At 37.2% G+C, this 27,379-nt stretch overlaps 4 protein-coding genes, 1 long non-coding RNA gene and 1 pseudogene across 6 annotated transcripts; 3 read left to right on the forward strand and 3 right to left on the reverse strand.

The window, feature by feature from the left end:
* The first annotated feature begins 636 nt into the window (after positions 1-636).
* LOC111020380 (small ribosomal subunit protein uS15) lies at positions 637-2,143 on the forward strand. Its single transcript, XM_022297033.2, has 5 exons — positions 637-795; positions 883-955; positions 1,048-1,186; positions 1,376-1,562; positions 1,858-2,143. Exons 1-5 carry the CDS (start codon positions 773-775, stop codon positions 1,889-1,891), a joined length of 456 nt encoding a protein of 151 aa, XP_022152725.1. The 5' UTR covers positions 637-772; the 3' UTR covers positions 1,892-2,143.
* A 1,934-nt stretch (positions 2,144-4,077) lies between these two features.
* Positions 4,078-12,236, forward strand: LOC148208756 (uncharacterized). The gene is made up of 2 exons (XR_015788314.1): positions 4,078-4,712; positions 11,693-12,236. It is a non-coding gene; the product is annotated as an uncharacterized LOC148208756 (long non-coding RNA).
* On the forward strand, positions 4,707-5,954 carry LOC111020404 (zinc finger (C2H2 type) family protein). The gene is given in 3 exon segments (XM_022297068.2): positions 4,707-5,049; positions 5,051-5,500; positions 5,502-5,954. Coding segments are annotated over 3 exon segments (1,086 nt in total). The 5' UTR covers positions 4,707-4,791; the 3' UTR covers positions 5,880-5,954.
* On the reverse strand, positions 6,619-7,679 carry LOC111020405 (UDP-glucuronate 4-epimerase 4). The gene has a single exon (XM_022297070.2). It carries the CDS (start codon positions 7,452-7,454, stop codon positions 6,999-7,001), a length of 456 nt encoding a protein of 151 aa, XP_022152762.2. The 5' UTR covers positions 7,455-7,679; the 3' UTR covers positions 6,619-6,998.
* On the reverse strand, positions 7,703-8,311 carry LOC148208757 (UDP-glucuronate 4-epimerase 3 pseudogene; annotated as a pseudogene).
* A 1,926-nt stretch (positions 12,237-14,162) lies between the features above and the next one.
* On the reverse strand, positions 14,163-26,997 carry LOC111020429 (uncharacterized). Of its 2 annotated transcripts, none has more exons than XM_022297109.2 (3): positions 26,592-26,997; positions 15,395-17,087; positions 14,163-14,690 (listed from the first exon to the last, which is right to left on the reverse strand). In XM_022297109.2, the coding sequence occupies exons 2-3, from the start codon at positions 17,055-17,057 to the stop codon at positions 14,335-14,337; spliced, it is 2,019 nt and encodes a 672-aa protein (XP_022152801.1). In that variant the 5' UTR covers positions 17,058-17,087; positions 26,592-26,997; the 3' UTR covers positions 14,163-14,334. The 2 variants fall into 2 exon arrangements, with proteins under 2 accessions (XP_022152801.1, XP_022152799.1); XM_022297107.2 differs by having other exon boundaries at positions 15,395-17,139; positions 26,592-26,996.
* Positions 26,998-27,379: the final 382 nt, after the last annotated feature.

The following is a 27,379-nucleotide window of genomic DNA, read 5'->3' on the forward strand; positions in this document are numbered from 1 at the left end:
GGCATGACTCATGAGTCATCTTGGAGCACCAATAGGGGTCCTCCACGTGTCTAGGGTATTCTCTTCCCCAAACAAAAGATATACATTATATAGAGTATTAACATATTGAAGGTATATTATTATCATACTATAATTTAGATAAAAAAAATTATATATTATATAACCTTCTAGTTTCTAGGTTAATATATAAAAAAAAAATCTATATATATATTATATGTAACCTTTCAAAGGAAGGTATGTTTATCATATTGTATATTATAAAATTAAAACAAAAAATATATTTAGTATATACCAATAAAAAAGTTTATATTATATAATATTTTAGGTATATGCTTATTATACCATTAAGAAAAAAAGATGAAATTGTATGACCACGGTAAAAAGAATAGAAAAAATTAGAATCAATCTCCCGTTCGAAAAATTAAAATTGAAAAAAGTCACTCCATGTTACAAAACATCTTGAAATAGATGCCATAGAAATTAAATATAACTTTTTTAAAAAAATTAGGATGGAAGATTGAATTTAGAGATATATGCTCTTTTAGAAAATAAATCACATTAAATTAATTGGGACTTAATTTGATAACAAAAGATTATAATTTAAATCCGAAAATTCAGTCGGTTAGCTAAGAAATTAGGGTAGGTTTGCCAATATCACCATACCATAGAACTATAAAAAAGCTAATCTGAAGAAAACTAGGGTTTCGTTTCGTGAGGCCAGCGCCAGTTTTAAGGAGAAACTGCTTGCGAATCCCCTCCATAGTCGTCTACAATGGGGCGTATGCACAGTCGAGGGTCAGTTCCTCTTTTTTCTCTCTTCCCCATCTTCTAAGCTCTCCGGATTCAGTAGCTGAATTCATCATTTTCCGTTTGTGGTTGCAGAAAAGGTATTTCGGCTTCGGCATTGCCGTACAAGAGGACTCCACCCAGTTGGCTCAAGATTTCTTCTCAAGATGTAAGTGCGTTAATTTTTTAGCTGCAACTTACTTTGATTGGAACCGGCAGTTCTGGAATCTTTGTTCTGTTCTGTTCTGTTGTGCCGATTAGGTTGATGAAAACATCTGCAAGTTTGCGAAGAAGGGTTTGACTCCGTCTCAGATCGGTGTGATTCTTCGTGATTCTCATGGTATTGCTCAGGTCAAGAGCGTTACTGGCAGCAAGATCTTGCGTATTCTTAAAGCTCACGGTATTTGTTGCTCTTCTCCTCAATTGAAAATCTTATGTTGTATGAACCTGTACAGGTCGAACACATCTGACGCTAAATAATGTGTATTGTTTATACCCTGTTAGTCAAGAATATATATTAAGTCTTTTCTGGTCATGTGGTAATCTAATATGTGTTTTTGATGGGTGTGATTTGGATTGTTTTCGTTAGGGCTTGCACCGGAGATTCCTGAGGATCTCTATCATTTGATTAAGAAAGCTGTCTCGATTAGAAAGCATTTGGAAAGGAATAGGAAGGACAAGGACTCAAAGTTCAGGTTGATTCTTGTGGAGAGCAGGATTCATCGGCTCGCCCGCTATTACAAGAAGACCAAGAAGCTCCCACCTGTTTGGAAATAGTAAGTGGTCACTGATCTGATTCTCTGTAGTTTCTTTTGTTAATCTATATTAGAACTTAAAGGTTGATGATTGTTTTAAGCTCTATAATTACTTACCATTAGGCTGGATTTAAATTTCTTCTCTTTATCAATGTATTGTATTGCCATGCCAATCACATTACTCTTTTCTCCTGAAGGAATTTTGTGACAATGAAATCAACTTCCTGCTATGACTTAATGTCAAAAAAATGGAATTTTTTCCCTACATTTGTTATTAGCTGGTGATTGATTGATTGGTGTTTTTTCCTTGTTTCAGCGAGTCAACTACTGCTAGCACACTTGTGGCCTGATTTTGTCCACTGCTGCACAGTCGGGTGATTAAGATATTTTCATTTACAACATTCAATGTAAGGTATTTCTGTTTTGTGGTTGTTCTAGATTAGACATTGAATTGTTCCGAGGTATCACAGAAACATAATGTTTAATTTTGATTCTTCTCATAACAATTTTGTAGTTTCTTCCTTGTTTTATGGGACATGATAGTTTTTCTTAATTATAATTGACATTCTTCTGAACTCAATGATGAAGATGTGGTTTCTGAAGCAATTTGCGCCATCTTTCCCTTGCATAAGTATGCTTCTTCGTATACTGAAATTTGTTAGTTTATTGGGATTTTGTATGGTGCCATTTTCTTAATATTTCTGATCCTATGGCAAGTAGAAATTAGTCGTATCTAGCTCAATAAATGCTACCTGATTAACCAGTTCATAAATTTCCGAACTTTTGAGTTTTTGGGAGGAGGGTGGATAATAACTACTGCACCTGGCTTGCATTGTGGTGGAATCATGTGGTTTTAGACACTCTAAGAGCAGCAAAAGGTTCCTTCGGTTGAGAATTGAAAACCTAAAATCTCAACCAAAGGAACGAATCAATAGTATATGGACTAAAATAGTATTTAAACCTAAAATCTATAACAAGCTGATCTCTCTTCATTTCAGTATGCCTCGTTAAAATCTGTTGCACTTCTATTTATAGATTATTTGTGACATGAACTCATTTCTCCTTTCCTAAAAGCTCACTTTGGGGTGCTTGCTTCAGAGTCATACCTTTGGTCTACCTTGTCAGTAGCTTGACATCGTGAATCAATTAGTTTTTAGTTTTTAGGATGTCAAACAAGCCTAAGAGAGAGTTTAGAATGTGTAAGTTAATTGATTTTGCTGAAGTTACTGCAGCTCAAGGGAATTTTGCTCTGTGACTTGGATGACAATTTATATGATGGGTACATCCGATGCAATTAGAATTTAGATCAAATATCTCGTATCTATAAGTGGAGGTGTTGCTACCTGGTTATCAATTTTATCTCATGCAGTTGTAGTTCTAATTTCCTAGTAATACTAATAGTGTATGTTTTAGGAATTTAAAAGTCTCTTCCCCCTGGGGCCTTATATATATCAAATCACAGAGGTGTAGTATTTAGGCTTCGAAAGTTTAATTGAGATTTTGTTGGAGATTCGAATTCATGTTTTTTTGGTTGGAGATAAGTTAGGTGTTCTAATCAGTTGAGGTTGACAAATGAATTGAAATTTACTGATTTTGAATCAGTTAAAAGGATTTGCATTTCATAATTAAAAAATTCATTCTCAAGCATATTTAATGGATTTTAAATATGTATCTAATTATATATTCTATCTCCATCTTCTATATTAATTTTTTAAAAACAATATATAATATTTTTTACGTTAAAAAATATTTTTGGTCCTCAACTAACAATTTAGTTCTTGAACATTAGTTTGTAATGATTTGGTTATTTGGTTCTTTTCCGTTTCTATCGTGAAAAAATATATCAAAGTTAGGTATCAATGTTTATTATATAATTATTTAGTCTTTTTATACTATTAATATAAAAATAAAAAGTCATGGAGACTAAATTGTAAGGGGTTCAATTGTCATAAATTTGAAAGTACAGTGAAATAATTACAAATTAAAGTTTAAGGGTTGAACTATTACTTTTATTTTTTTGAGTTTGACTAAACTATTAATTCAATTCTCGAACCAAAGTATTTTTTAACTTATTTTTCATTCTCAAATCTTTCATTATATATTTTTTAATTGAAATAATTAACTTTTAAAATTTAAGGTTGAGTAAATGGGAGAGATTCCTTCTATCCTCATTTTTAACAATGATTACTTGGGTGAGTCTTGCAGGGATTTTGACATCCCTACATATACAAATCATATTTATAATAATAACTATTATTTTTTTTAGAAGAATCATATTTAGCGTTTAAACATTTATTTGTATGTTTCTCATTTTATAATTAAAAAAAAATGCTTTGTTCTTGTCTTTTTTTTTTTGTTGAAATAACAATATAGTTCATGAAATTTGTAACATAATAATTTAGTTCCATTGAAGATTTATAACAATTTAGTCTAACGGTCTAGCTTTTGTTGTTTAAAATTTATCAAATTTTTGTTCCTAGTGTGAAATTTTTTGTTAAAAGTATGAGGTTTGTCACCTAGGTAGGTCTTGTTCAAAGCTATAATGACTAATTACCAACTATTTATAAGAATAGTCAACCTGAACATAGTTCAACTGGTTAAGACATCTATTTTCGACTCAAAAGTCGTGTGTTCGAATCTCATTCGAATTGGGTTTTGTAACCATTACTCCTATCAAAATACGATCTTTACAAGGTTCCTCTTCTGAATGAGGTGTATTTAGGACGACATTTTATGGTAGATCTACGAGCATTGACTTGAAAATAATCAATTTCAAGCTTATTAATAATCCATGATTTTCATAGAATCTTACCCTAAGAGAAGTCGAATCCACCGCGTCCTTGAAAGAGAGAGATGTCTTTGTAACAATTACTCGCATGAAAATCACTCTACAAGTACTTCCTCGTAAAACAAAAGTGTTGTTGACTTTTTCGAAAAGCACTTAAATATTATTTTCAAAATAAGATTATTTCGAGTGGAAAAATTGGCATGGCAAAATTGTTTTTTCCAGCCAAAACTGTGTCAAGGATTGGGCCACTTCTGATTCGGGCACGCTACCGCCTTCCTTGACATAGATCTCCTTCCTTACGCGCCGCTTCACCCTCCGAGATTCTCGCCGTCGCGTCGCCCTCCGGTCGATTCGATTCTCCTGCAACTCGAACGCTTCTCGAGGTTAGTTTCCATCTTTTTTTTTTTTTTTTTGCATTTTCTTCTCCGTGATCTTCATTCAATGTGAAAGTTTCTCGCTACGATGGCTTTGTTCATTAAATTCCGGAATTTACCGTGCAAATTCTGGAGCACCGTATTCACTAGACGTTTCCAGTCCGGAAGGAAACCGGCGGCGGATTCCTCCTTCTCTAACGTTGCTGTTTTCTGGGATTTGGATAATAAACCACCGAAATCGCTACCGCCTTATGAGGCTGCTGTTAAGCTCAAGGCTGCAGCGGCTTCCTTCGGCGTCGTTCGGTACTCGGCGGCGTATGCGAACCGCCATACATTTAGTCATGTGCCCACAAGTTGTTAGGGAGCATAGAAGAGAGAGGAAGATGCTGAATCAATTGGAGAGAAAGGGTGTGATTAAATCGATTGAGCCGTATCTATGTCGAGTTTGCGGGAGGAATTTTTATACAAACGAGAAGTTAGTGAATCATTTTAAGCAAATTCATGAGAGTGAGCAGAAAAAGAGGTTGAATCAGATAGAGTCTGCTAAAGGTAGTAGAAAAGTGAAGTTGCTCGCCAAGTATTCGATGAAAATACAGAAGTATAAGAATGCTGTTAGGGATGTTTTGACTCCGAAGGTAGGATATGGATTGGGGGATGAGTTGAAGAGGGCGGGGTTTTTCGTGAAGACGGTATCGGATAAGCCAGAAGCGGCCGATGTAGCGTTGAGAAACGACATGGTTGAGATGATGGATAGGAGAAGAGCAGAGTGTCTGGTTCTTGTATCAGATGATTCTGATTTTTGTGAATGTGTTGAAGGAGGCCAAGTTGAGATGTCTCAGGACAGTTGTGGTAGGGGATGTTAATGATGGGCCATTGAAGAGAAATGCTGATTCTGGGTTTTCTTGGAAGGAGATTTTGATGGGGAAGGCTAAGAAGGAGGCTGTGTCTGTTGTGGGAAAATGGAAGGATAGAGATGTTTTGAAGAGATTGGAATGGACATATGATCCTCAATTGGAGAAGAAAGTGTCTGGTTTGGATGATATAAGCGAGGATGAAGATGTTGAAGGTTCTGTTAATGGGGAAAATTGTGATGATGTGCAAAATGGTGACAGTGGTGTTTGGTGGGATCTCAGCTCTGATTCTGAAACTGAAATTGTTTCATGTCCATGTAAATGACCAAACTATTGCATGTATTATTGGTTTTTCAATTGCATTGTCTCTCTAATTTATACAAGTTATGATTCAAATTTATTTGTTGAAGACTTAGGTGACATAGTTAAGTTAGATTGCACTGATTAGTTCATAACAAGAATCACATGAAAGGTTGAACTTATAATGTTCTTAGAAAATAGGCTTTCTTGCAGACTCCTTTACTTCAAACATATTTTTTCACCATAGCTTGTAATGCTCCCTTTTCTTTATAGGTATTAGGTAGGCATCACTGCATATTTAGAAACATCATTGTAGAACTTAGTTTTCGGATGGAGATTACTCATCTGATTGACAGCTAATGAAATGTCATTTAGCTTTCATATAGTTGCAACAAAACCACGAACCAACCCCAATCTGCTGGTTTTCAAAAGGAAACCAAAATCGTAGCTGATGGGAGTAGAAATCTTAGATGATACAGGTTTATTTAAAGTATAGAGAGAATCATTTAAAATGGAATTATCTGAGCTTGTTTTTCCTAGCTTGAGTTACATAGGCCTGAAGTTTTTGAGGATTGTTAGCAAGTATATGAGTTAAGAAACAAAGTTCTGCAGAAACAAACACATCGTTCTACAGCCACCTTCAAGTATAAAATTGAATGGCTGACCAGAAACTTGCTACAGCCTTCTATATTTTGTCTGAAACATCAATATGGGTCAGCTTAATATGCCGAGCCGAGCATACTAATAGAATGTACGACTTGAAATAAGCAAAAACCAGTTCATAAATTGCTAGCTTATTGAAGATGATAAATGAAGTCCACCAATCAAGCAGTATGTATCAGTTCTCTCAGTCACGAACTGTAAAGCCTCAAATCAACAGAATATAGTCCTAGTAGTGAAAAATACAAGGAAAAAAAAAAGAACAGAACCAATAAAACAACACGTGGGACAGCTATGAAAAGAGGCTTCAAGCCCTGCTGACAGAAAATACCATTGAAGAGCAAAAACCAAATCCAATGCAGGAGGAGATGCTGCTACTTTGAAGCACAACATGACTCAAGAAATGCAGCAAATTGTCAAAGATTTATGATCAGTGGACACAAACAACAACAAATGTGAAGAATCTAAATGTTAGAGAGAACCTTCACCGCAAAATTCTATTCTTAGAACCAGAATTGTAATCAAGGTACCAACTCACAAACTTCTTCAGTCCGGTCTCAAGATTGGTAGTCGGCCGGTAACCAAGCTCCTTATGAGCCAAACTTATGTTGGCGTGAGTGAACTTCACATCGCCATTTCTGGGCATTGCCACAACCTTCTTCTTTGCCTTAACTTTCAACAGCCTCTCCAGTATGCTAACAAGCTCACTCACTGGTACTGGTGATGTGTTCCCCAGATTGAAAACCCTCAACTGTGCAGCCTTCTTCTTCTTCCCACCACTCCCTGTGCTCTTCTTTGCAGTGTCCAAAGCCCCCAAAAACCCCTTCACTATATCATCAATGTAGGTAAAATCCCTCGCAACCGTGCCGTGATCGGGAGCTTCATAGATCGTTATCGGCCTCCGCTTGAGAATATCCTTAGTGAAGAAGAAATACGCCATGTCAGGGCGACCCCAAGGCCCATAAACTGTAAAGAATCTCAAACCAGTGATGGAAAGCCCGTAAATATGGTTATAAGTATGAGCTATCTCCTCCCCAGCCTTCTTAGTAGCAGCATAGAGACTTGCCGGTTGATCAGTTCGATCCTTCTCAGTGAAGGGTATCTTGGAATTCAATCCATAGACCGAGCTCGATGACGCCCAAACAATGGCGGGCTGTGGATTCGCAGACTTGCAGGCTTCCAAAAGGCTCACACAAATCCAGCAATATTGCTGTGCACATAAGAGCCAGGGTTCTTCATTGCGTACCTGACCCCGGCCTGAGCCGCGAGGTGCATAACGTGGGTGAAAGCCACGACATCGAAGAGTTTATGAAGCAGCTCTGAATCGTTGATGTCCCCTTCGACGACGAACACGCCGGCCCGATCAAGAAGCTTTCGGCGGTCCCTTTTGAGCTGGGGATCGTAGTACTCGTTGAAGTTATCAAGGCCGAGAACCCCATCGCCGCGGCGTTTTAGGGCAATTGAGACGTGGGTTCCGACGAAGCCGACGGCGCCGGTGACGAGGACGGTGAGGCCAGAAGGGGAGCGCTTGAGAGCAGAGCGGCTGACCCTTTTCTCCCAATGGTGGCCGCCCCAGGAGTCGCCGCCGAGGGCGCGGCGGGGCGAGGCGGAGGAGGAGGAGGAAGGAGGGGAGAGGAAGAAGAAGCAGACGATGAAGATCAAGAACAAGGAGGAGCATAGAGTGAGCCTGGAAATGGCGGAATGGACGCGGAGCCGGTGAATGTACGGCGGCTTGAACTTCGCCGGCGTTGATGGGAGGTGGTTATCGATGTGGGAAATTGTCTTCTGCTGTGACATTGCCCAAAATGGGAACGTTGTGCTGTAAACTTTCTCTTGTTGTGGGTTTGGTTAATTTGGTGGCGTAGAAAGTGAAGAATTTGGGTGTTGGTGGGGGAAAGAGAAAGAAGAAAAATGGAGAGTGAAATGAAGGAGAAGGAAAGGCTTGGAATTGGAATAGTGACACGAAAGAAAGAAAGAAAGAAGAAACCAAAACCAAGCACCTGTGGAGGCTATTTGACTTATTAACAAATTGCTTTGACTGTTTCAATGGTTTGTGGATTTTTCTTTTTCTTGGAGGTTCTCAAATCCACCCCATTAAGGAAGGCTGCCTCATTGTTTCCATTGCTCCCACCTGGATGGTTAAATCAGTCCCCTGCTGGATCATTTAGGTCTCGTTTATGTGCTAGAAAATTGAAATGAAAATCGATCCGAATAATAGTTATTTGCTTGATGTGTTTACTAGAAGTTCCATAGAATATGAATCAGAAATTCATTGATGTTGTTTACTAAAATGCTATTACTATACTAGAAGCCCATTTGGTAATATTTTCGTTTTTTTTTTAAGTTCTCATTTTTGAGTTTTGTATTGTTTCTGAAATTGTTTATGAATTTTGAAAGTAACGAATCAAATTAATTGTTTCTGTTCCAAAACATAGATTAAAACATCATTTTACCATTTTTGACTTGTAAAAGGCATAATAAACATCAAAAGGTGTATATATATATAACATAAAAATTTTGAATATTTAATTTTAAAAATTGAATTTAATATAAACCTTTTATTTTTTTTAATTTAAAATTTTAGAGAACGAAAAAGTATATGGTTGTAATCCATTGGACATACATGGAAATATTTCAATAATTCTTAGCCAAACAGAAGGTAAAAATTGCAGCATTTATTCGGAATTAGCTAAAATTGAATATTTAAGGTAAGATTGACACACCTTGCCAAATTCATATGTAAATTTTTTTTATTTTTCTTTTCGGTTAATTTGTTTTCCATTTTTGTTAAATTATTCAAATCTCTTTATTTCAAGTTTGTGGCCTGACTAATTCAATACCAGAATGAACTCATCTCATATTAGATGAGAAGGAGAGAGATTGAGACAATTTAAAACAAGTATAGCTCAGTGGTAATGGATAGGTGCCCCTACTAATAAGATTCAATATCTATAGTTAAATGAACTAATTATAGGTCGGTGACCTACCAGGAAAACTTATTGATTGAGGACTAAGCGTGATGAAAAGACATATATTCACTTGTAACGATAAGTTTCAATCTCGATGGTGTTCAAGTTGTAATTGAATGTTGAGTCCTTAAAGGTTCATTTGATAACGTTTCTGTTTCTTGTTTCTTTTAATGAAGAAAAATGAATTGCATGGTTACAACATCCACGAATTCAAGTATGATAAAACAATCTTTTTATTTATGTTTTGGAACAAATTGGAAATTAGAACAAGAAAAAATAAACTTGTTTTGGTTGTTTCCAAAATTTCTATACAATTTTGAGAATGTTCTCAAAAAATGAAAAATTAGACCCGTTTGGTAACGTTTCCGTTTTCTTGTTTCTCGTTTCTAATTTCCTTAAGAAATCTAAGTATTTTACAATTAATTTTGTTTCTTGTCTCTTCTTTTTTGTGAACATTCTCACAATTGTATAGAAATTTTGAGAACAATCAAAATAAGTTTATCTTTTCTTATTCCCATTTTTAATTTGTTCCAAAACATAAATAAAAAGATTGTTTTATCATACTTGAATTCTTGGAGATTGAAACCATGCAACACATTTTTCTTCATTCAAAATAAAGAAACAGAAACAAGAAACAGGAATGTTACGAAACGAATCCTAAAATACTTCTAAAGAAAATTGGAAACAAGAAACAAGAAACGAGAATGTTACCAGATAAGCCCTTAAGTACCAAATTTGTATTTCAAAATTTTAGTCCAAATCCTAGACAATTACAAATAGTTTCAAATTGTGGCTTCTTTGGAACTAGCTAAGGTTTAAATGAGAAATTGCAAAAAATAAGATAATCATAAAAGCTTTAAAGACTTTGGACCACCATTAAAGGGTACTGATATATTTCAAATGGCTTAAAAACTAAACCAAAAGAGTCAAAGAAACCACAAATATGCAAGAGAAGCGACCATTCAACATTCTACCTTACCAATATCTTGCAAGACCCAAATCAAGCAACCACGGTTGTACTCAGGGATTGCAAAAATACCCGCGGGTATCCGATCCGATCGGATTGGGAATTCCCCGATTTGACCGGGGACGGGGTCAAACTGGGGATCCAAATGGGTTCCCCGACGGGGACGGGGATCGGTCGCCCCGCCCCGTTCCCGTCCCCGACCCTACCCCGTTTAATTTTTTATTATTTTTTCTATATTTTTATATAATAATATTAATATATATTAATTTTATAAATACTTTTTAATTTTTTTAAAATAAAACTCAAGCTAATACCCAATTTAACCCCTTTTTGTTCACTTTTTATCATAATAACAACAAAAATTAATTAAAAAAATTAAAAATTAAATTTAAAAATTAAAAGATATATATTTATAACGGGGACGGGTTCCCAATCGGGTCCCCGCCCCCAAAATTTCGGGGATGGGGATGGCCCCCGGCCCCGTCCCGTTGCCATCCCTAGTTTCACTCAACAAAATAAAATGATATAATCTTGAGCCATTAAAGTTATCAATTTCATATCTAAAAAATGTACACCCAAATTAAACATGGTGTAAATTTTTTTATTGTTGAAAGAGTACCCGATAAATCTAGGGAAGACACACAATTATCAGTAGTTGCCTCTACGTCGTCGTCGAGGTGCATTTGCAAGTCACAAGTTGTGAGTGGTCATGGTGTGATATGATTGGAATTATATTACTATTAAGTTTCCAATTATGATTTGAGTTTTATTTGGTAGATAATATTATTAGATATTACTTGAATTAGATTTATGATTAGGAATTATATTATTTAATTTATATTTTATATTCTTTTTATGATTATGAATTTTCCTATTATAAATAGGTAGGTAGGTTTGTATCGAGATGTTGAGGAATAGATGATGTTGAGGAATAGATCGTGTATTTTGTTATTCTCTCTATTTTCTCTTCTCCTTAAAATTTATTTATTTGCTAGTTGCAAGTCGCCGATCCAAATGGTTACCGCGGTCGATCGAGGATCGAGGGGAGAGAGGTGTGTGAGTGGTCCTAAAAGTTAGGGTTTTTTTTTTTAAAAGAGCAAGAAGGACAATTAGCACTTCAGTAGTCTACAAATGAAAAAGTGGTCCTGAAAGCTTTTAGAGCTTAAAGTTGTCTTATATGTGACAATTTCTTGGGTTAAATCTCATTTTGATCCAATTTTTAAAGTTGGTGTTCTATTTTAGGGTTGAACTTTAGTCCTTTATGTATTTGCTTGGTCCCTGATACGATGGAGGTTCCGTAGCACGTCATGAGCATCGGACTAAGGGTGGTTGAGCTACTCAAGCGAATCGCAACGGATCGAAGGTACGCCGGGGATAACAGGCTGATGACTCCCACGAGCTCTTATCGATGAAGTCGCTTGGCACCTTGAATGTCGACTTATCACATCTTGAGGTTGAAGAAGGTCCCAAAGGTTCGATTGTTTAGAAATTCTCATAGGCGAATCAAATCAAAGCGATTTTAAGACAACACGCAAAGAAAAAAGCTTTGCCATCTAATATCCGCTATCTTCATCCAGGAAACTTCGAAGCCCTCTTTTAGGATTCATAATCAATTTCTACCAAATTTATCAGCATCGACCATTAGAACATCTCGATCGGATTCAAATTTCCGAGCTCTCGAAAGCGTGTTCTAATTATAACTTTATGAATCTGGAACCTGTACATTTTGCTTGCAAACAGAAGGGTAATGGAGGTAATTGAAGAAGTGAAGGAGACTTGGAAAGAAGGCAAAGGGAGTCATCTTGTTTCTTAATTTAAGTTAGGGTAATTATTATATACACAAGGAAGGACCAAACAAAATTAAAATTAAATTCTTTAAAAAAATTAAAATTAAAATTGAAGATTTGGAAAAAGATATTTATGAGTAGAAGACATGTTTTTGTTGACAGTTTCTGTTCTTGTTTGAGCTTTAGTTTCTTTACTATTTATATATTTTGTAATGTACTAAAAACTTTGGTAATTATTTCTGATTTCTTGCTTATTTTTTTATTGAGAAAAAAAAATAAAAATGAGTGTGGTAATTATTTTTTTTTTGTTCTCTAAAATTTTAAATTTGAAAAAGTAAAAGTTTTATTTAAAAAATAAACTTTCAAGTTAAATATTCAAATTTTCTAAGTGGGATTTATTTTTTTGACATTTAATATGCATTTTATAAGTCAAGAATGATAAAAAAAATAATGTTTTTTCCCATGTTTTTGGCAAAAATTAGAAACAAAAGCAAGAAATCAAAAACTTAATTTTGTTATTTTCAAAATTTAAAAACGTTTTTGAAATATGAGAATCGAGAAAAAAAATAGAAAAATGAAAAAACAATAAACGGTCCTTAATATTCACGTTAATATCAAGTTTCATAACTAAAAATAAAATAGTTCTTTTTTTTTTAATAATTTAGTTAAGTTTTCAGTTTCCTAGAAAATGGTATATTTCATTTTTCACCACTCCGCCTTATTAAATCAACTAACATTAGTTTAATAATTGAGTCCAATCATTGTATACTTAATTCTACTTTTTCTTTTTCTTTTTTTGAGTTAACAAATATGGAAAAGCGGGTTCGAAATTTCAACTTAGAAAAGCAACAGATATTTTATCCATTAAGTTATGTTCATATAAACATTTTAGTAGACGTTTTCAAAATTCAAATAACTAAATAAATACAAACAAATGAAATTTATCACTAAACTTAAAATGTAATAAAGCCCTATGTTTTCTTTAAAGAAAAAATTTTAGGCCACTAATGGGACTATTAACAAAATCACCGATAAATTTCGATAAATTTTACAAACTAAACACAGATGCATTGTCTATTCTATGCTCCACCACATGCCATTAGGTATTTGATTAAGACATTTCACAATGATCCGAACACTTTGTCACATCTTTTTGATACGTATACAGTGTCGCTTCAGGAAGTAGGGGTATTGAAAATCGTAAGACTGGTATTTACCCTTATGGCATTTAACTAACATTCTACCATTGAAACATCAAATACTTGCATTCGAACCGTAGACATGAGCTTCGGGTAATCAAATATGAACTGATACCACAGGCACTTTGACGACGAAAGAGGCCACAAATGTCGATATAAATATACAAAATTCAATAGGACAAATTTTTCTTATCGTGTGGCGTGGAGATTTAAGAAGCATGGACACTTCATTTTAGATAATGTGTCCATGTTTGATACTCCGACCAACATTTATTAAACCCGTATCAAATACTTGTTAAGCTGTCTAAAAAAAAATACTTGTTAAGCATAAGAAAAAGACATAAATGGTAATATAGGACAAATAATAAATTTTGAGAGCAAAATACACCAAACTCATTTTTTAAAGCATAAAAATGCATAATCAAGACTTTGAATTTTCTTATTGTAAAAAACTGATATATAATTTTATAAAAATAGTATATTTTAACAAACATGTCCTTGTGTTCGTGTCCTAGATTTTTAGAAAATGACGTATCGTTGTGTCCTTATCGTACCATATCCATGTCTCCTGCCGTACTTTGCTACTTAGGTGGAGGCAATGGCAATGCATAAGGGGTTGCTATAGCAATGCAAGAATGAGAATCTAATAGGCCCTATTTTAGAATTCAATAATGTCAACACCCCACCACAAATTTCCTTAAAATTTTGAGATTGAGTAGCTAGCTCTAAGCATAACTAAAATACTCCAACTCTCTAAGCATTCTGATGTCAAAGACAACAAAAGTTTGAGTTGAGTTTAATAGTAATTAACAACTTCCCTATGATATCTATCAAGCCTTGAGTGCAATATTTTGTGGAGATAGTATACAATCAATTGTTTCTGATTACCTTGAAAATATTAAGGGCTCCCTCTACATTCAAGAGGTAGATTATCCAACCATGAATCATCTAAAACAGGAGCCGAGGATTCGAATTCCGTTGGCCATTCTAAACTTACATCTATATCGTCGAATACAACGGGTTTATATTTACTGTCCCGAGTCCAACAAATGTGTTGCAACCAAAGATTGCACTGTACAAACACCAGATCGTTCAACTTTTCCTGTTCAGCTCTATTACGCTTCTTCGAGTGCAAACTTTCGAACGTGACCCAGTTCCATCTACACCCATAAGAACTACAGGGTTGGCTAAGAATTCGTATTGCCGCTCTTTGGAGCGAGGGGATTTCGTAACCATACCCAGACCACCAATCACCTGTAGATGCAGCATGGAAAATCAAATACAGTATCTGAAAAGAGCACAAAATATACTACAGAATAGGTGGTGCTATTGATGAAAAGCCAAAACAACTTTTAAGCAGGCTTGATCTAAGTGGAGGCTTAGTTGGGATAATAGACATGTATAACTAGAATGGTTTGCTATTATAGAAAATGGACTAACTTATGGACTTATAAAAGATATATATATATATTTTTTTTTTTAATGAAAAGCCGAACTTCATTGTGAAAAATGAAAGAATACATAGAGGCATAAAAAATCAACCCAACAAAAAGGAGTCAAACTAAAAGAACGAAATCAAGCCAAATCAAACTTACGGAGTAATTACAGAAAAAACTTTGGACACTGAAATCCAAAAGAGAGACATGAAATCAAACAAGGGCCACCCCTTCTCTCTGGATCTCTCTACCCCTCTAAGATTCCTGTTGTTCTTTTCATGCCACAAACCCCATATTCCAGCAAAGAAACCCGCTTGCCACAAAAACCAACCCTTATCCCTTAACGGAGGGTAATGAAGAGCCTCCTCCTACATCAAATCGAACTACACTCTTCCTTTCTTTTCTTTTTTTCTTTTTTTTTTTCAATTCACACATCTTCCTTTTTAAGTGACAAAATTATATTTTTTTCTGAATTTCCACCTTGATATACCTTATAAACCATAGGCATAAGATGATTCATACCTGGGGCATTTACAGTTCTCCCCAAGATTGCAAAGTCAGTACCAAGAGCACCTTGTCCATTTACATATGCAGGATGTTCTCTGGTGATCTCCAATTTATCTTTATCCGTCATCGCCATCTTCAACATGGCCTCCTGAAATCCGTTCCTGATTCTCATATCAATCTTAAAGTTTGGGCTGTAAAAGATTGACGGGTTAAGGAACGCTGCTGCTGCATGCAACGTCGTGTGAAGCTGCAAATTCCATCTTTGGTCGATTATGTCCCAAATGGGCATATATTTCTCCTCAATGTCATTGTAATATGTTTTGATTTCAACCTTTGACCTCTCCATTCCTTCATATATATAGCCCATGGCAGGCATGTCCCCATCGACAATTCTCAGAACTCTAATAAGTGGTTCAGAAATGTTGACAGCTTCATGTGCATCCTTCCAAAATCTATCCAAATACATCAAGGAAACAATTTCCTGGGCGTCGGGACGCCTGCTATAAGTTGAGGACAGCCACTCTGAATGAGCAAACATGTGCTTGAGATTGTCCTCAAGAATCACAATGGACCTCAAGGAGAGAAAATTAGTCACAAATCCACTAATTCTTGGCCTGATCAACTCCTTCCCGCTGGTGAATTTTCGCAATGTATTCAAGATCCACACATGACTATAAATGTACCGGCTGATGATCTTTGCCTCCCCCAGTACCGTACCGATCCACTCGATTTTACTAATGTCTTCCAACATCATATTAACACTATAAGAAACGCATGGAGACCAAAATAAGGAAGGGTACTTGGTCATCAGAAGCCTTCCTGCGTAGATGTAACTGGCACTTGTATCTGTAATAACTTGGACAACATTCTCCACTCCTACCTCAAGGACAACGGTCTCAAGCAATTCAGACAGGTAAGTTCCATCATCTTCATGGCCCGATACATCGACTGACTTCAGAAACAGCGTTCCTTTAGAACACGCAACGGAAAATACTAGAGATGACTTGGTTCTTCCATCTGACCAGCTATCACACAAGATAGTGCAGCCTGTTTCTTTCCAATCGTCCCTATATTTTTTGTAAGAATTCTGTATGTCACCTTTCACTTTTTCCAAAAGAGTAGATTTTAATTTCTCACAACTTGGCGCTTTGTATCCTACTCCATATTCTGCAATAGCATTCACCATTTCCTGATAATACAAGGACTTAGCTGCACTGAAAGGAATAGAATTATGGAAGAAAAAGATGGCAACTTTTTTGTCAGTCTCATCCTTTTTCTGCTTTTGACCATTGTCAATCAGTGGTTGTGCGCTCGGTGAAGGGCATGGGAATGCAGATGGGCAGTTGCTTTCATTCTGTCCACTAGATCCATGATGGATGCCACCACTAGCAGAGGAGCTATGTTGCTGTCCATTTGTTGCAGTTTCCATGTCCAACTTTGGTTTCTTGGGGGTCCTCTGTTTCTTAGGAGTGCTTAATATACCCTGAATATGGTCCCGAACATCGGTCGGGACTTCAGAACAAGGAACTATATCTTTGTTTTTAATTTGAGCCAAATGAAATTTCATTCTGTATACACCTCCACTGAATTCCCGTAGGCAATAATTACATCGAACCTTCTGTCTCGTAGCATCGACAAGGACACAATGTTCCCAACAAGCATCCCTTCCTCGAACCATTATCTCTAGAAAGTATCACAGTCTGTGAACCTATTATTAGTAGAATCCCTTAACCATTTCAGAAGGTATACAAATTCCCCCCCTAGAATATAAAAATTGCAGTAGAAGGTCAGAAGTATAATAAAGTAAAATGAGGGGAAATAACATATATATAAGATTGATGAGAATACATTTAAGATTGATTGATTGTGAGAGAGAGAGAGAGAGAGACAGAGACCAAGTTCACATGTAAAATTAGTTCTCGAAATATAGCTGAAGCATTTGTACGACCAAATCGTAATCAGGAACTTATAGTGATACTTGTGCATGCAAAAGGTAGTCTTATGAGAAAAATGAAATTAAAAAAAAAAAGGTCATACAAAAAGACAGTCCAATAAAAGGAGCTAGACAACGAATAGTAGAATTTGGTGATAAATGCTTCTCTAGGGTGGCAAACCTTGGGTATAGAAGTGACTTGCTCTTCGTCTTCAGAAGAAAGGGTAGCCACCTCACTTCCACAAAATACCCTTTATCATTGGGCTCACACGATCTGGTCAGTGATTCTCTCATAATATTAAGACCACCCCATTAAACTAGTGGGGCTCTTCCCCAAGTTTGAGTTTCATCACAAGATTTTTCTGATGACTTCCATGGTGCCTAATTTTGAAGCCACAGTATCCTAAAATGATATCAATTGCCCCTAAATCAAAGGGTAGAAAATCATCGGCAAGGGTAGAATCTTGAAATAACAGAATGCTCCCTTACAAATTCCTTTTCCTTTCACACAAATATTTGTGCCCATACTATGTTGTAACTCGATATCTCAGACTGTAATATTCAATTTTTAAACCAATTGCTCGAATATAAAATCGGTGCCGCTCCATGATCGATTCATACCAATGCCTCAGTTTGCCATACTACTACCTTAAAGTCCACAGCGTAGTAAGACCAATGACAAAATTGAGGGACAGTATGACTTTGCCAACTACAATGGCATAATGTTCAATTTCGAGTTCTGTCTCTTTCCATTAAATGTCATCATCATGTACTAGGCGGGACTTTCAATTCTCAATTCTTGCAACAATATCCAACTATAAACTTTTTCACAGCAGAAGCATAGACCCTTATCCCAACGAGCTTATAGCTCAGCATCAGATAATCATTGAAGAGTATTCCTGGTGCTGGTGAACTGTGGTCTTCAACTGTGAAAAGTTCGGGTGGGATATGGTCACTGCTTTCGGGCAGGCACTGTAAACCCGAGGACTTGATTACAACCCTCGATACGTTGGGCCAAATTCATAAACCCATTCAATTCAACCAATTTCAGTATTTCCATCCATTGATGCTAAGTCAGAGTGACTATGTCAAAACCTACCACCAAGATAGCCAGCTTTTCAATTTCCAACAACCGATCAAAAGCTTTTCCTGGCCTGTATACCACAAATATGGATTTTCGCTAGTGGAAAATTGGCATCTCAACACGCTTGTTGACCACATTTGTGGGATCCACCACTCCAATCTCCTTCTGGTTCCAAAATCTTATTCCTTTTCCCCTAAATGCTCAACCTATCACTAAAGTCTTTAGCTCTAAACTCTCTGTATTAATTTTTGCACCACATTTCCATTACTTATTTCATCAACATTAATAGATTTCAGATCAATCAATCTTGTGGTCATCGTCTTCCATCTATCGTTCATGGTAATCAACACCTTAGCCTTGTTCAACGCCAAATGTTCATCACTCTTACCAACCTAGGTAGATGCTAAAGCTATATTCGCATCTCTCCAAGCTACTCCACAACAATCCTCTCTTCCATTTTCCATTGAGCCATAATCCCTCATCACGTGCTCTGATACAAGGTAATGGGTATTGTGTTCTTGACTGGAAAAAGGAGTAATCAGAGGATAAAAATAGAGGAGATGACCTCAATCACTACCCCACACACAACTATCTTCCCTGTCTAACGAATAATGATCTCTATACAATTCACTCCCTTACTTGAAATAGTGCACTTTCCCTCCTCTAACAGACAACTCCTCAGTTTTAATATTGCATTTCCTTGCATAACAAGTATTTGTAATTGGAGGGCTAACAAATTTTCAAGATTGACCAAATTTTTTTGACTGGAGGTGATATCAAAGGCCTTTATCCTTCATTCCCTTGGATAGATGGAAGAAGAGTTTGAAAGAGCAAGCTACGGTTGGAAAAGAATTAGATAGAGACTTGGCAAGAGTTAAACAAGTTTTTTCTTTGGACTTCAAAGGGATCTTGGCTTACCAAAACCTGCTTTCCGAATTTACAATGGAAGCCGAAAATCTCCAAATGAAAAATATCAAAATTTTTATTCCATCATTTGCTAGTCAGTAATCATTGACAATATCTTCAAAATAATTAATGAGAACTCCATTGTTAAAGTCTTTAGTCTTATAGCCCCATGGAGATTGCAATGACTGAGAAAAAGGGCATTTGAATCTATTGATCAAAAGAAATACAATGAAGATCAAGTCAAAATTCTACTGGGACCCAATTTCTAGAAATTTTGAAGCTTACCAGGTGCACCTGGTGATGGGAAGACATTAGCTGTGATGGCTCTAAAACAGAGTTGAAGTCAAAGTTACCTTTATTATTTACTAAGATGATCATACTTGATCAAAGGCCATCTACCTGAAGACTCTAAGTCAACCCAAGGCCAAGGCGCCACAGCTAGAGCATATCCCTGTTATAGGCAGTTTTTTTTTTTTTTTTTTTTTTGATAAGAAACAATGGGATTGTATTCAAAATCAAAAGAAGCCCGGAGGCAAACAGAACAGCCTAGTGGCAGAGGGTCGAGGGGACCCTCCCCGAGGAAACTATACAATCAAGGAGTTCCAACTTTGATAAATCAAAAAGAACCCATAGTTACAAAAAACCTTCTTATGAGTCGAAGCCCACCAAGAAGCTATATGCTTAATATTCACACTAAAAGAGTCAAAAGAAGCCTCTTTCTCTTCAAAAAGTCTATGGTTTCGTTCCTTCCATAGCAACCACAAAAGAGCTCTAGCTGCACAATTCCAAAGAACATACGCTTTTCCTTTGAGTCTGGAGCCACCAAAACCTTCCGCTACAAAATCATCAATCCTCCTAGGAACATAGATTGCAAGATCAAAGAGAGAAGCTACGTAGTTCCAAGCCCTAGTAGCGAACGCACAATGAAGGAAGAGATGATCCACTGTTTCAACGCTATTAATGCACATGTTACAAACTGAAGGGGAAAGAGTCCAATGAGGAAGCTTCCTTTGGATTTTATCGGCGGTATTAGTTCCCCTATAGAAAAGAGTCCAAAGGAAAACCTTTACCTTTTTAGGAACCTTGAAGTTCCAAATAAATGAAGCAGTGGCAGATTTCAACTTAGGGGAGGGGGAAGAGATGGCTAAAAAAGCAGATTTTACTGAAAAGGTGCCCTTGCTGTCTGCCTTCCACCCTAACAAATCTCTACCTTGGCCGATAATCACACCTTCTAGCTTGCCAATGAAGACTGCCCATCTCTCCAATTCTCTATCAAAAAGGTTCCTTCTCATGCCAATATCCCATGTCATGACCTTTGAAATCTAGCAATCTGCAATTGACTTACCCTTCTTGGTAGAGATGCCGTACAGATCAGGAAAAGAAACTGCCAAAGGAGAAGATTCGATCCAAATGTCTTCCCAAAACCTCACAGTTTCCCCCGACTCCACTTTGAAAAAGGAGAACTTACAAAAATCCGAAGAAGTTCTTTGGATATCGATCCACGGTCTACCTATGGATGAATTCTTAGAAGGCTTCGACATCCACCCAAAAGGTTCTTCACCATAAATGGCTGCTATGACCTTCCTCCAAAGACAGTTTTTTTCGTTGGCAAAGCGCCACAACCATTTCATGAGAAGGGCCGTATTTCTCTTTTCAAGGGAGCCAACTCCTAAACCTCCCTATTGGGTAGGTAAGGCCGTCCACGACCACTTTACTAAGTTCCCAATAGGCCTATGTTTTCCACCATTCCAAATGAAGTCCCTCATGAGCTTCTCCATCAAGGAAATCACGGACTTAGGGTGCCTTTAACATCGAAAAGAAATAGATAGGAATGTTGTTCAATACTGCCTGTGCCAAGGTGAGTCGTCCCCCTTTGGACAAAGTCAAATACTTCCATTTTTCCAACCTTTTATGCATCTTGTCTACCACTGCTTCCCAGTAACTCTGTTTACGATGGTTACCACCTAATGGAAAACCCAGATACATGAACGGAAGTGATTCCACCTTGCATCCGAGAGTATTTGCCCAAAAATTGACTTCAGAAGCGTTACAATTAACACCAATCACGGCTGTCTTGGCTATATTTAGAGAGAGGCCTGACATCTGAAGAAAAATTTGTACAACACCCCACCAATTCTCCATATTCTTGTGAGAAAAAGGACTAACAATCAACACGTCGTCTGCATACTGGAGATGGGTCACTTCAAGACCATTGGAGCCTAAGGAAAACCCGGTAAGAATTCTCCTTTAGTTGCAAAAGTGAATGAGCCTACTCAAGGCATCTCCCACTATAATAAAAAGGAAAGGAGAGAGGGGATCCCCTTGTCTAATCCCTCGTTTCGCCAAAATCTTACCTCCTGGTCTACCGTTAATGATCACTGAGAAATTTGTAGAAGAGAGGCAGCCTTGAATCCAGCAATGCCATTTAAGACCGAACCTTTTCGCTTGAAGAGCAGCATCAAGGAAGGTCCAATCTACTTTGTCATATGCTTTCTCAAAGTCTAATTTGATGAGGAAGCCCTTTTTCTTATCCTTCTTCCAATCTCCAATCGACTCTTTGGCTACTAGGATGGCGTCGAGGGTCTGTCTTCCTTCCACAAAAGCCGCCTGTGCATCATGAATAATGAGGGGGAGGGCTTTTTTAAGCCTACTCGCTAGAACTTTTCCCAAAATTTTGTAGAGAGAAGTAACCAAGTTGATAGGTCTATAATCCTTCACCGATTCTGGATGAGCCTTTTTAGAAATAAGGCAAATATAAGTTTCGTTTGTCCTTTTGTTGACAATTCCTTTCTCAAAAAAGTCATGGAACACCTTCAAAATATCAGGCTTGAAAATGTTCCATGCCTTTTTCATGAACTCATTGCTCATCCCGTCCGGACCCGGGGATTTGAGTGTTCCCAGGTCTGCCACAGCCCTCTTAATTTCTTCTTCTGTAAAAGGATCTTCGAGCTGGAGTCTTTGAGCTTCTTGTAAGGGGGACCAGTTCAGATTTTCAATCATGTGGCACCTGTCTACTGTCGCGGAGTATAACCCTTCGTAATACTTAAGAATTGCATCCACTATCTCCTCCTCTGAAGTTAACTTCAAGCCTTAGAGCATAAATTAGTTCACCAATAAAAGTCCTATTCTTCTTGTGTGAGGTCCATCTATGGAAAAAATGGGAGTTTTCATCCCCTTCCTCCAACCATCTGATTTTCCCTTTCTGCATCCACATGCGCTGCTCATTAATAATAATTTCCGTTAACTTAACTTTTAGATGATCTCTTCTACTGATCTCTTTGGCTGAAAGGCCTTGAGTTTCTTCTTTCTTATCTATATCATTAATAGATCTCGCCACTTCCGCCTTCTGTATTCCAACATGACCAAATTCTTCCTTGTTCCAGCGGATGTGGACTCCCTTTAGGCCTTTTAATTTTTCCATAAAGCCATAACCAGGCCAACCTGTCATAGGGTGATCGTTCCACCATAATTCAACCAAAGGGAGCAACTGGGGAGAATCTAGCCATGCGTTCTCGAACCTGAAGGAGTGGGGCCCCAACGGGAATCCTCAGAAGCCAACTGGATAGGGAAATGATCCGAGGTAGTTCGATACAGTCTGGTAGCTCGCTGATCTACAAAAACATCTAGCCAATCTTTAGAAAGTAAGAATCTGTCTAACCTTGATAAAGTCGGGGAGACTCTCAAATTGGACCACGTGTAAGAACCGTTGACAAGGGGAGGGTCCAACAGATTTAGGCCTTCTATAAGATTATTAAAATCGTTCATACTTCGAGTGATACGTCCTTGATTCTTGCACTGTTTCTCTGAAAGCCAACTAGCCACATTAAAGTCTCCACCGATGCACCAAGCGCCTTGGCATAAGCCTGCCAAGTCTTCTAATTCCCTCCAGAAGTCGGCTCTACCTCTAGTAGAAGAAGGGTCGTAGACCCCTGTAAACCAACCGTTCCTGCCATCAATCAAACTAAACTGTAAAGTAATGGAAAAAGAGCCCATCACCGGACTAGAGACAGAGATCTTTTGCTCATTCCAAAGAACTAAAATACCCCCGATGTATCTTCCGCATCAAGTGAAAGCCAACCTACGTGTCTAGAGCTCTAAATGGATCTAACCAGCCACCGATCGATAGAGCTCTTCTTTGTTTCTTGGATACAAACCAGATCTGGATCCGATTTCTGGATCAGATCCTTCACGAGGGCCCGTTTAGAGGCTGCGCCTAAGCCTCTCACATTCCAAGAGATAACCTTCATTTAGAAATGGAGGGACCCGCTTCTATACTCTGCTTAGCTAGTTTCGCTTCATTCTCCCAAGTAGCAAGCAAATTTCTAACCTCTCTGCTATTTGAAGAGTTCGCGTTACTACTCTTTCCAGAAGCCTTCCCCTTCTTGGGAATGGGTATAATGCACATATTGTGCTCCCACAACTCCATCACCATATTTTTCGTAAAGGAAAAAACTTAAGAGGAGTGGGATCTTTGCACCTTTCCTCTTCTTCCTCTGTCTTGTCCTCATCGAGGGCCTCTGGTGGTTGACATTCTGATAGTTCAAGATTAGCTACGACTAACTCTGTACTCTATTCCTCGAGAGGATCCTCCAAGGACTGTTCAAAGCAGCTAAAGTATCCATCTGGTATTTCTGAAGAGAGGTTCTTTACAAGGGGACTTTCTAGTCTTGGGATTTCCTCACTAGACCAGGAGGATTCTGATGACACTTCTAATTGTTTGCCTTTTTTCTTAGCATTCTCAGCGATTTCTGCATTTCTGGTTTTCTTTTTCTTCTCCTGTCTTCCCTCTTCCGTCATAAAAACTATACCTTTCTTGAAATTTGGTGAGCCCTTTTGTCCTTTTTTAAAAACGACCCTTCTCGGTTGTTGTGTGACCTCTGTTGCTATAGTACTTATGCCTTTTTTGAGAACCCCTCCTTTTATGATAGGTTCAGAGGCCTTTTGCTTATAACTGCTATTTTTCCCCATATTAGTCTCTGGCATTCTGGGCGCGTCAATGGGTCCTATTTGAAAACAGTGCTTTTGTACCTCAGTTACTTCTGTTGTCTTTGTCATGGTGTGTCTCGAGGTTGCAGAGTCTGTTACCAGAGAAGGGGAGGCAATAACTGTTGGGTAAAAGAACCCATCTTCAACTCTCCAAAGGTCCGCTGGGCTAGGGCTTGGTTTCGCCGCCGGACCTCCGTGGAACTTTGCAGCTGCTTCCGGTGAAAAACTGTCGTGGACTTTGGCTTCCTTTCCAATCAAAAGTTTGACTTCTTCGAAGGTCGCCAGAATCTCACTTTGATTTTCTGAATTGTCAAGAATTCACACTTCTACGCCATGGCAAGCCTATCTAAAGACCTTAAGGTTCTCATCCCCATTCACTCAGATCACACTTTGATGTTAACACACTTGACGTTATTCTCACTCAAATCTCTCTTTCTTCTCTCTTTAGAAAATTATGTCCTTATCTCTTGTGAAGAGTTTTTCCAACTCTTCCCTACTACTTACATCTGTTGAAGTGTTCTTTTTTTTTTTTTATAAGAAACAAAAGATGTGTATTCAAACCAAAAAGGACCCCAAATGGGAAACAGCCTAAAGGCGGAGGGTAGAGAAAACTCTCCCCAAAGCTCTATACAATCACTGCTTTCCAATCTTGTGTAAGCAAAAGAAGATTGTAGTTACAAAAAACTTTCCTGTGAAGCAAAGACCACCAAGAAGCAATATGCAAAGGGAGAGATCCAATACCGATGCCAAAAACCCCCAAACTTTAGAGGCAAAAGGACAGTGTAGGAAAAGGTGATCCACAGTTTCGAAGTTCCTCATACACATACAACACACAGAAGGAGAAAGAGTCCAGTGAGGGAACTTTCTTTGGAGCTTGTCTGCGGTATTAACCCCCTATAGAAGAGGGTCCAAATGAAGAATTTAGCCTTCTTCTAGCTTTAAAATTCCATATCAGATTTGCAGTAGCCGAATTCAGTCTAAGAGGAGTCGTTAGAGCCACAAAAGCTGAGTTGACTGTAAACCGCCCAGAGGGATCTCGGATCTGCATTCCATCACAAAATATCCCTTCCATTCCCGAGGACTTACCCTTCAATTTTTTCTGTAAAGTTTGCCCATCTATCGATTTCACTTTCGAAGAGATTTCTTCTAAGACCCAGATTCCAAGTAGAGGAGTCTGCACACCAGCAATCCGCAATAGACATACCTTTCTTGGAAGACAAGGCAAACAAATCAGGGAAAGTAGTGGATAAAGGGGTGGAATTGATCCAAGAGTTCTCCCAAAATCTGACTCGCTCTCCTGATGAAACTTTGAAAAATGAGAGATTTTGTTGAAGTGTTCTAAATTAGGCATCATACTACGTCTAAGAGTTTAGAAGTCCCATATACTCTCAAGGAAGCCCTTTCTTCTTTTGGTTGTTCAAGTCATCACAAACTTGACTGAGAACAGTCTTACAATTCAGTTTGTGGAAAGTTAAGAGTGAGCTGCACAAAATTCTGAAAGTTCACAATATAAAGCATCCAGATTACTTTATTATGTAGAGCCTCCAGCATACATATTTCACTTGTGACATGCCCTTACACTGCTGCAGCCTAAGGAGCCTAAAACAAAATTTATCTGTTATAACGTGCATTTAAATTCTTGCAAAAACCATGCTTTAGAAAGTTTCATATCTAGATGGTTTGTCAGTAAAAAGAAGCCCTGTGTAATCTAGAAGTACTTTTCACTTACTGTTCATTTCTAAGGTGGAACAACCATTGGAGACTAAAAAGTAGCAACTGAAATCATTATTATTTCAGGAGGAAGAATGAAAGTTGGTTTGAAAGAAAATGTTCCAAATCCAAACCACTCTTATCCATCCATGTGCTGAAAATTCCACTACATTATTGTGCTCTTACAATGAGAACATCTGAAGTAACTAAAGCTAGTCATAAAATTTCAGAAATATCAAAATGCATCCACTATAAATAAATCTAGTTTGTGTTCTCACCATTCATTCTAAAGGGTAGTCAAAATCTAATTCACTTTAGCTAATGCTCTATTTCCTCTGCCATTTTTTGACAGATTCTGAATCTGAAAATGACTTCAACTCCAGCTCAAAAATATAACTAAGCTACAACTTATTAGCTTATGCTAATTGCTGTTATCTAATGAAACTGCTAAGAAAACGAATTATTCTAGGAATTAGGTTCACTGAAACAAATGGTGATGAAAAATGAACTTCTCCCTATGGTTATATTGGAAACAAATTTGATAAGAAATAAAGTTGCTGAGAGAGTAATCACCAGAAAGAGATTGAGAGTACCTGAGGAGACGGAATCAGCGAGAAGGAGAAGATCTGGAATCGAGGGTTGATTTCATCCAAAGCTCGGAAAGTGGACGGAGAAGAGTCCCGCCGGTCGGAATCCGGGAAGAAAGTGACAGCTGATCGGAGGGGGAGGTGAAGGAGCCGAGTAATTGAAATACCACGGCGATAAATTAGTTGACTACTGGTTTGGGGAAACGCGGAATTCGCTGCATTTTCCTTCACGTGATCTGCACGTGGTTCTCCCCTGTTATTTGACCTGAAAATTTTTATTTTCATCCTCATTTTTAATATTTTCCTTCCTATATTTTCAACAAATAACATTTTTAATATTGCTAAAACGAATATAATTGACATCTATCTACAAGAAGTTGTACTAAAAAAATCATTTTTTTATTTAATATATATGGGATTTGAATACATACGCACATTAGGACACATATTATATGTTACATTATTTATTTTGTTAAAAGTAAAATAAAAGTTACCAAACTAGTTATTTTTAAAAAATTTAAGGACTATAATACACCTTTTTGGAAAGTTCGTAAATCAAAATAATAATTTTAGTTTAGTGACTGAAATATAATAATCTTAAAAAGAGATAAAAGTTAAAAATATTGAGGTCAAAATGAACATTTTAAAATCAAACTAGATTTTAACCCATTGTTTTTAAACCAAAAAAAATGTAAATAAGCCGCTAATTTCTGATTTCTTTTAATTTTAAAAAATTAATTAAAAAAAAACTGATTCTAAATTCTAAAATAAACTCCTACTAAATAAGCCTCAGC

The sequence above is a fragment of the Momordica charantia genome (assembly GCF_013281855.1).
Source record: "Momordica charantia cultivar OHB3-1 chromosome 10 unlocalized genomic scaffold, Mcharantia_2.0 BLBB01000010.1, whole genome shotgun sequence".
Classification (NCBI taxonomy): domain Eukaryota; kingdom Viridiplantae; phylum Streptophyta; class Magnoliopsida; order Cucurbitales; family Cucurbitaceae; genus Momordica; species Momordica charantia.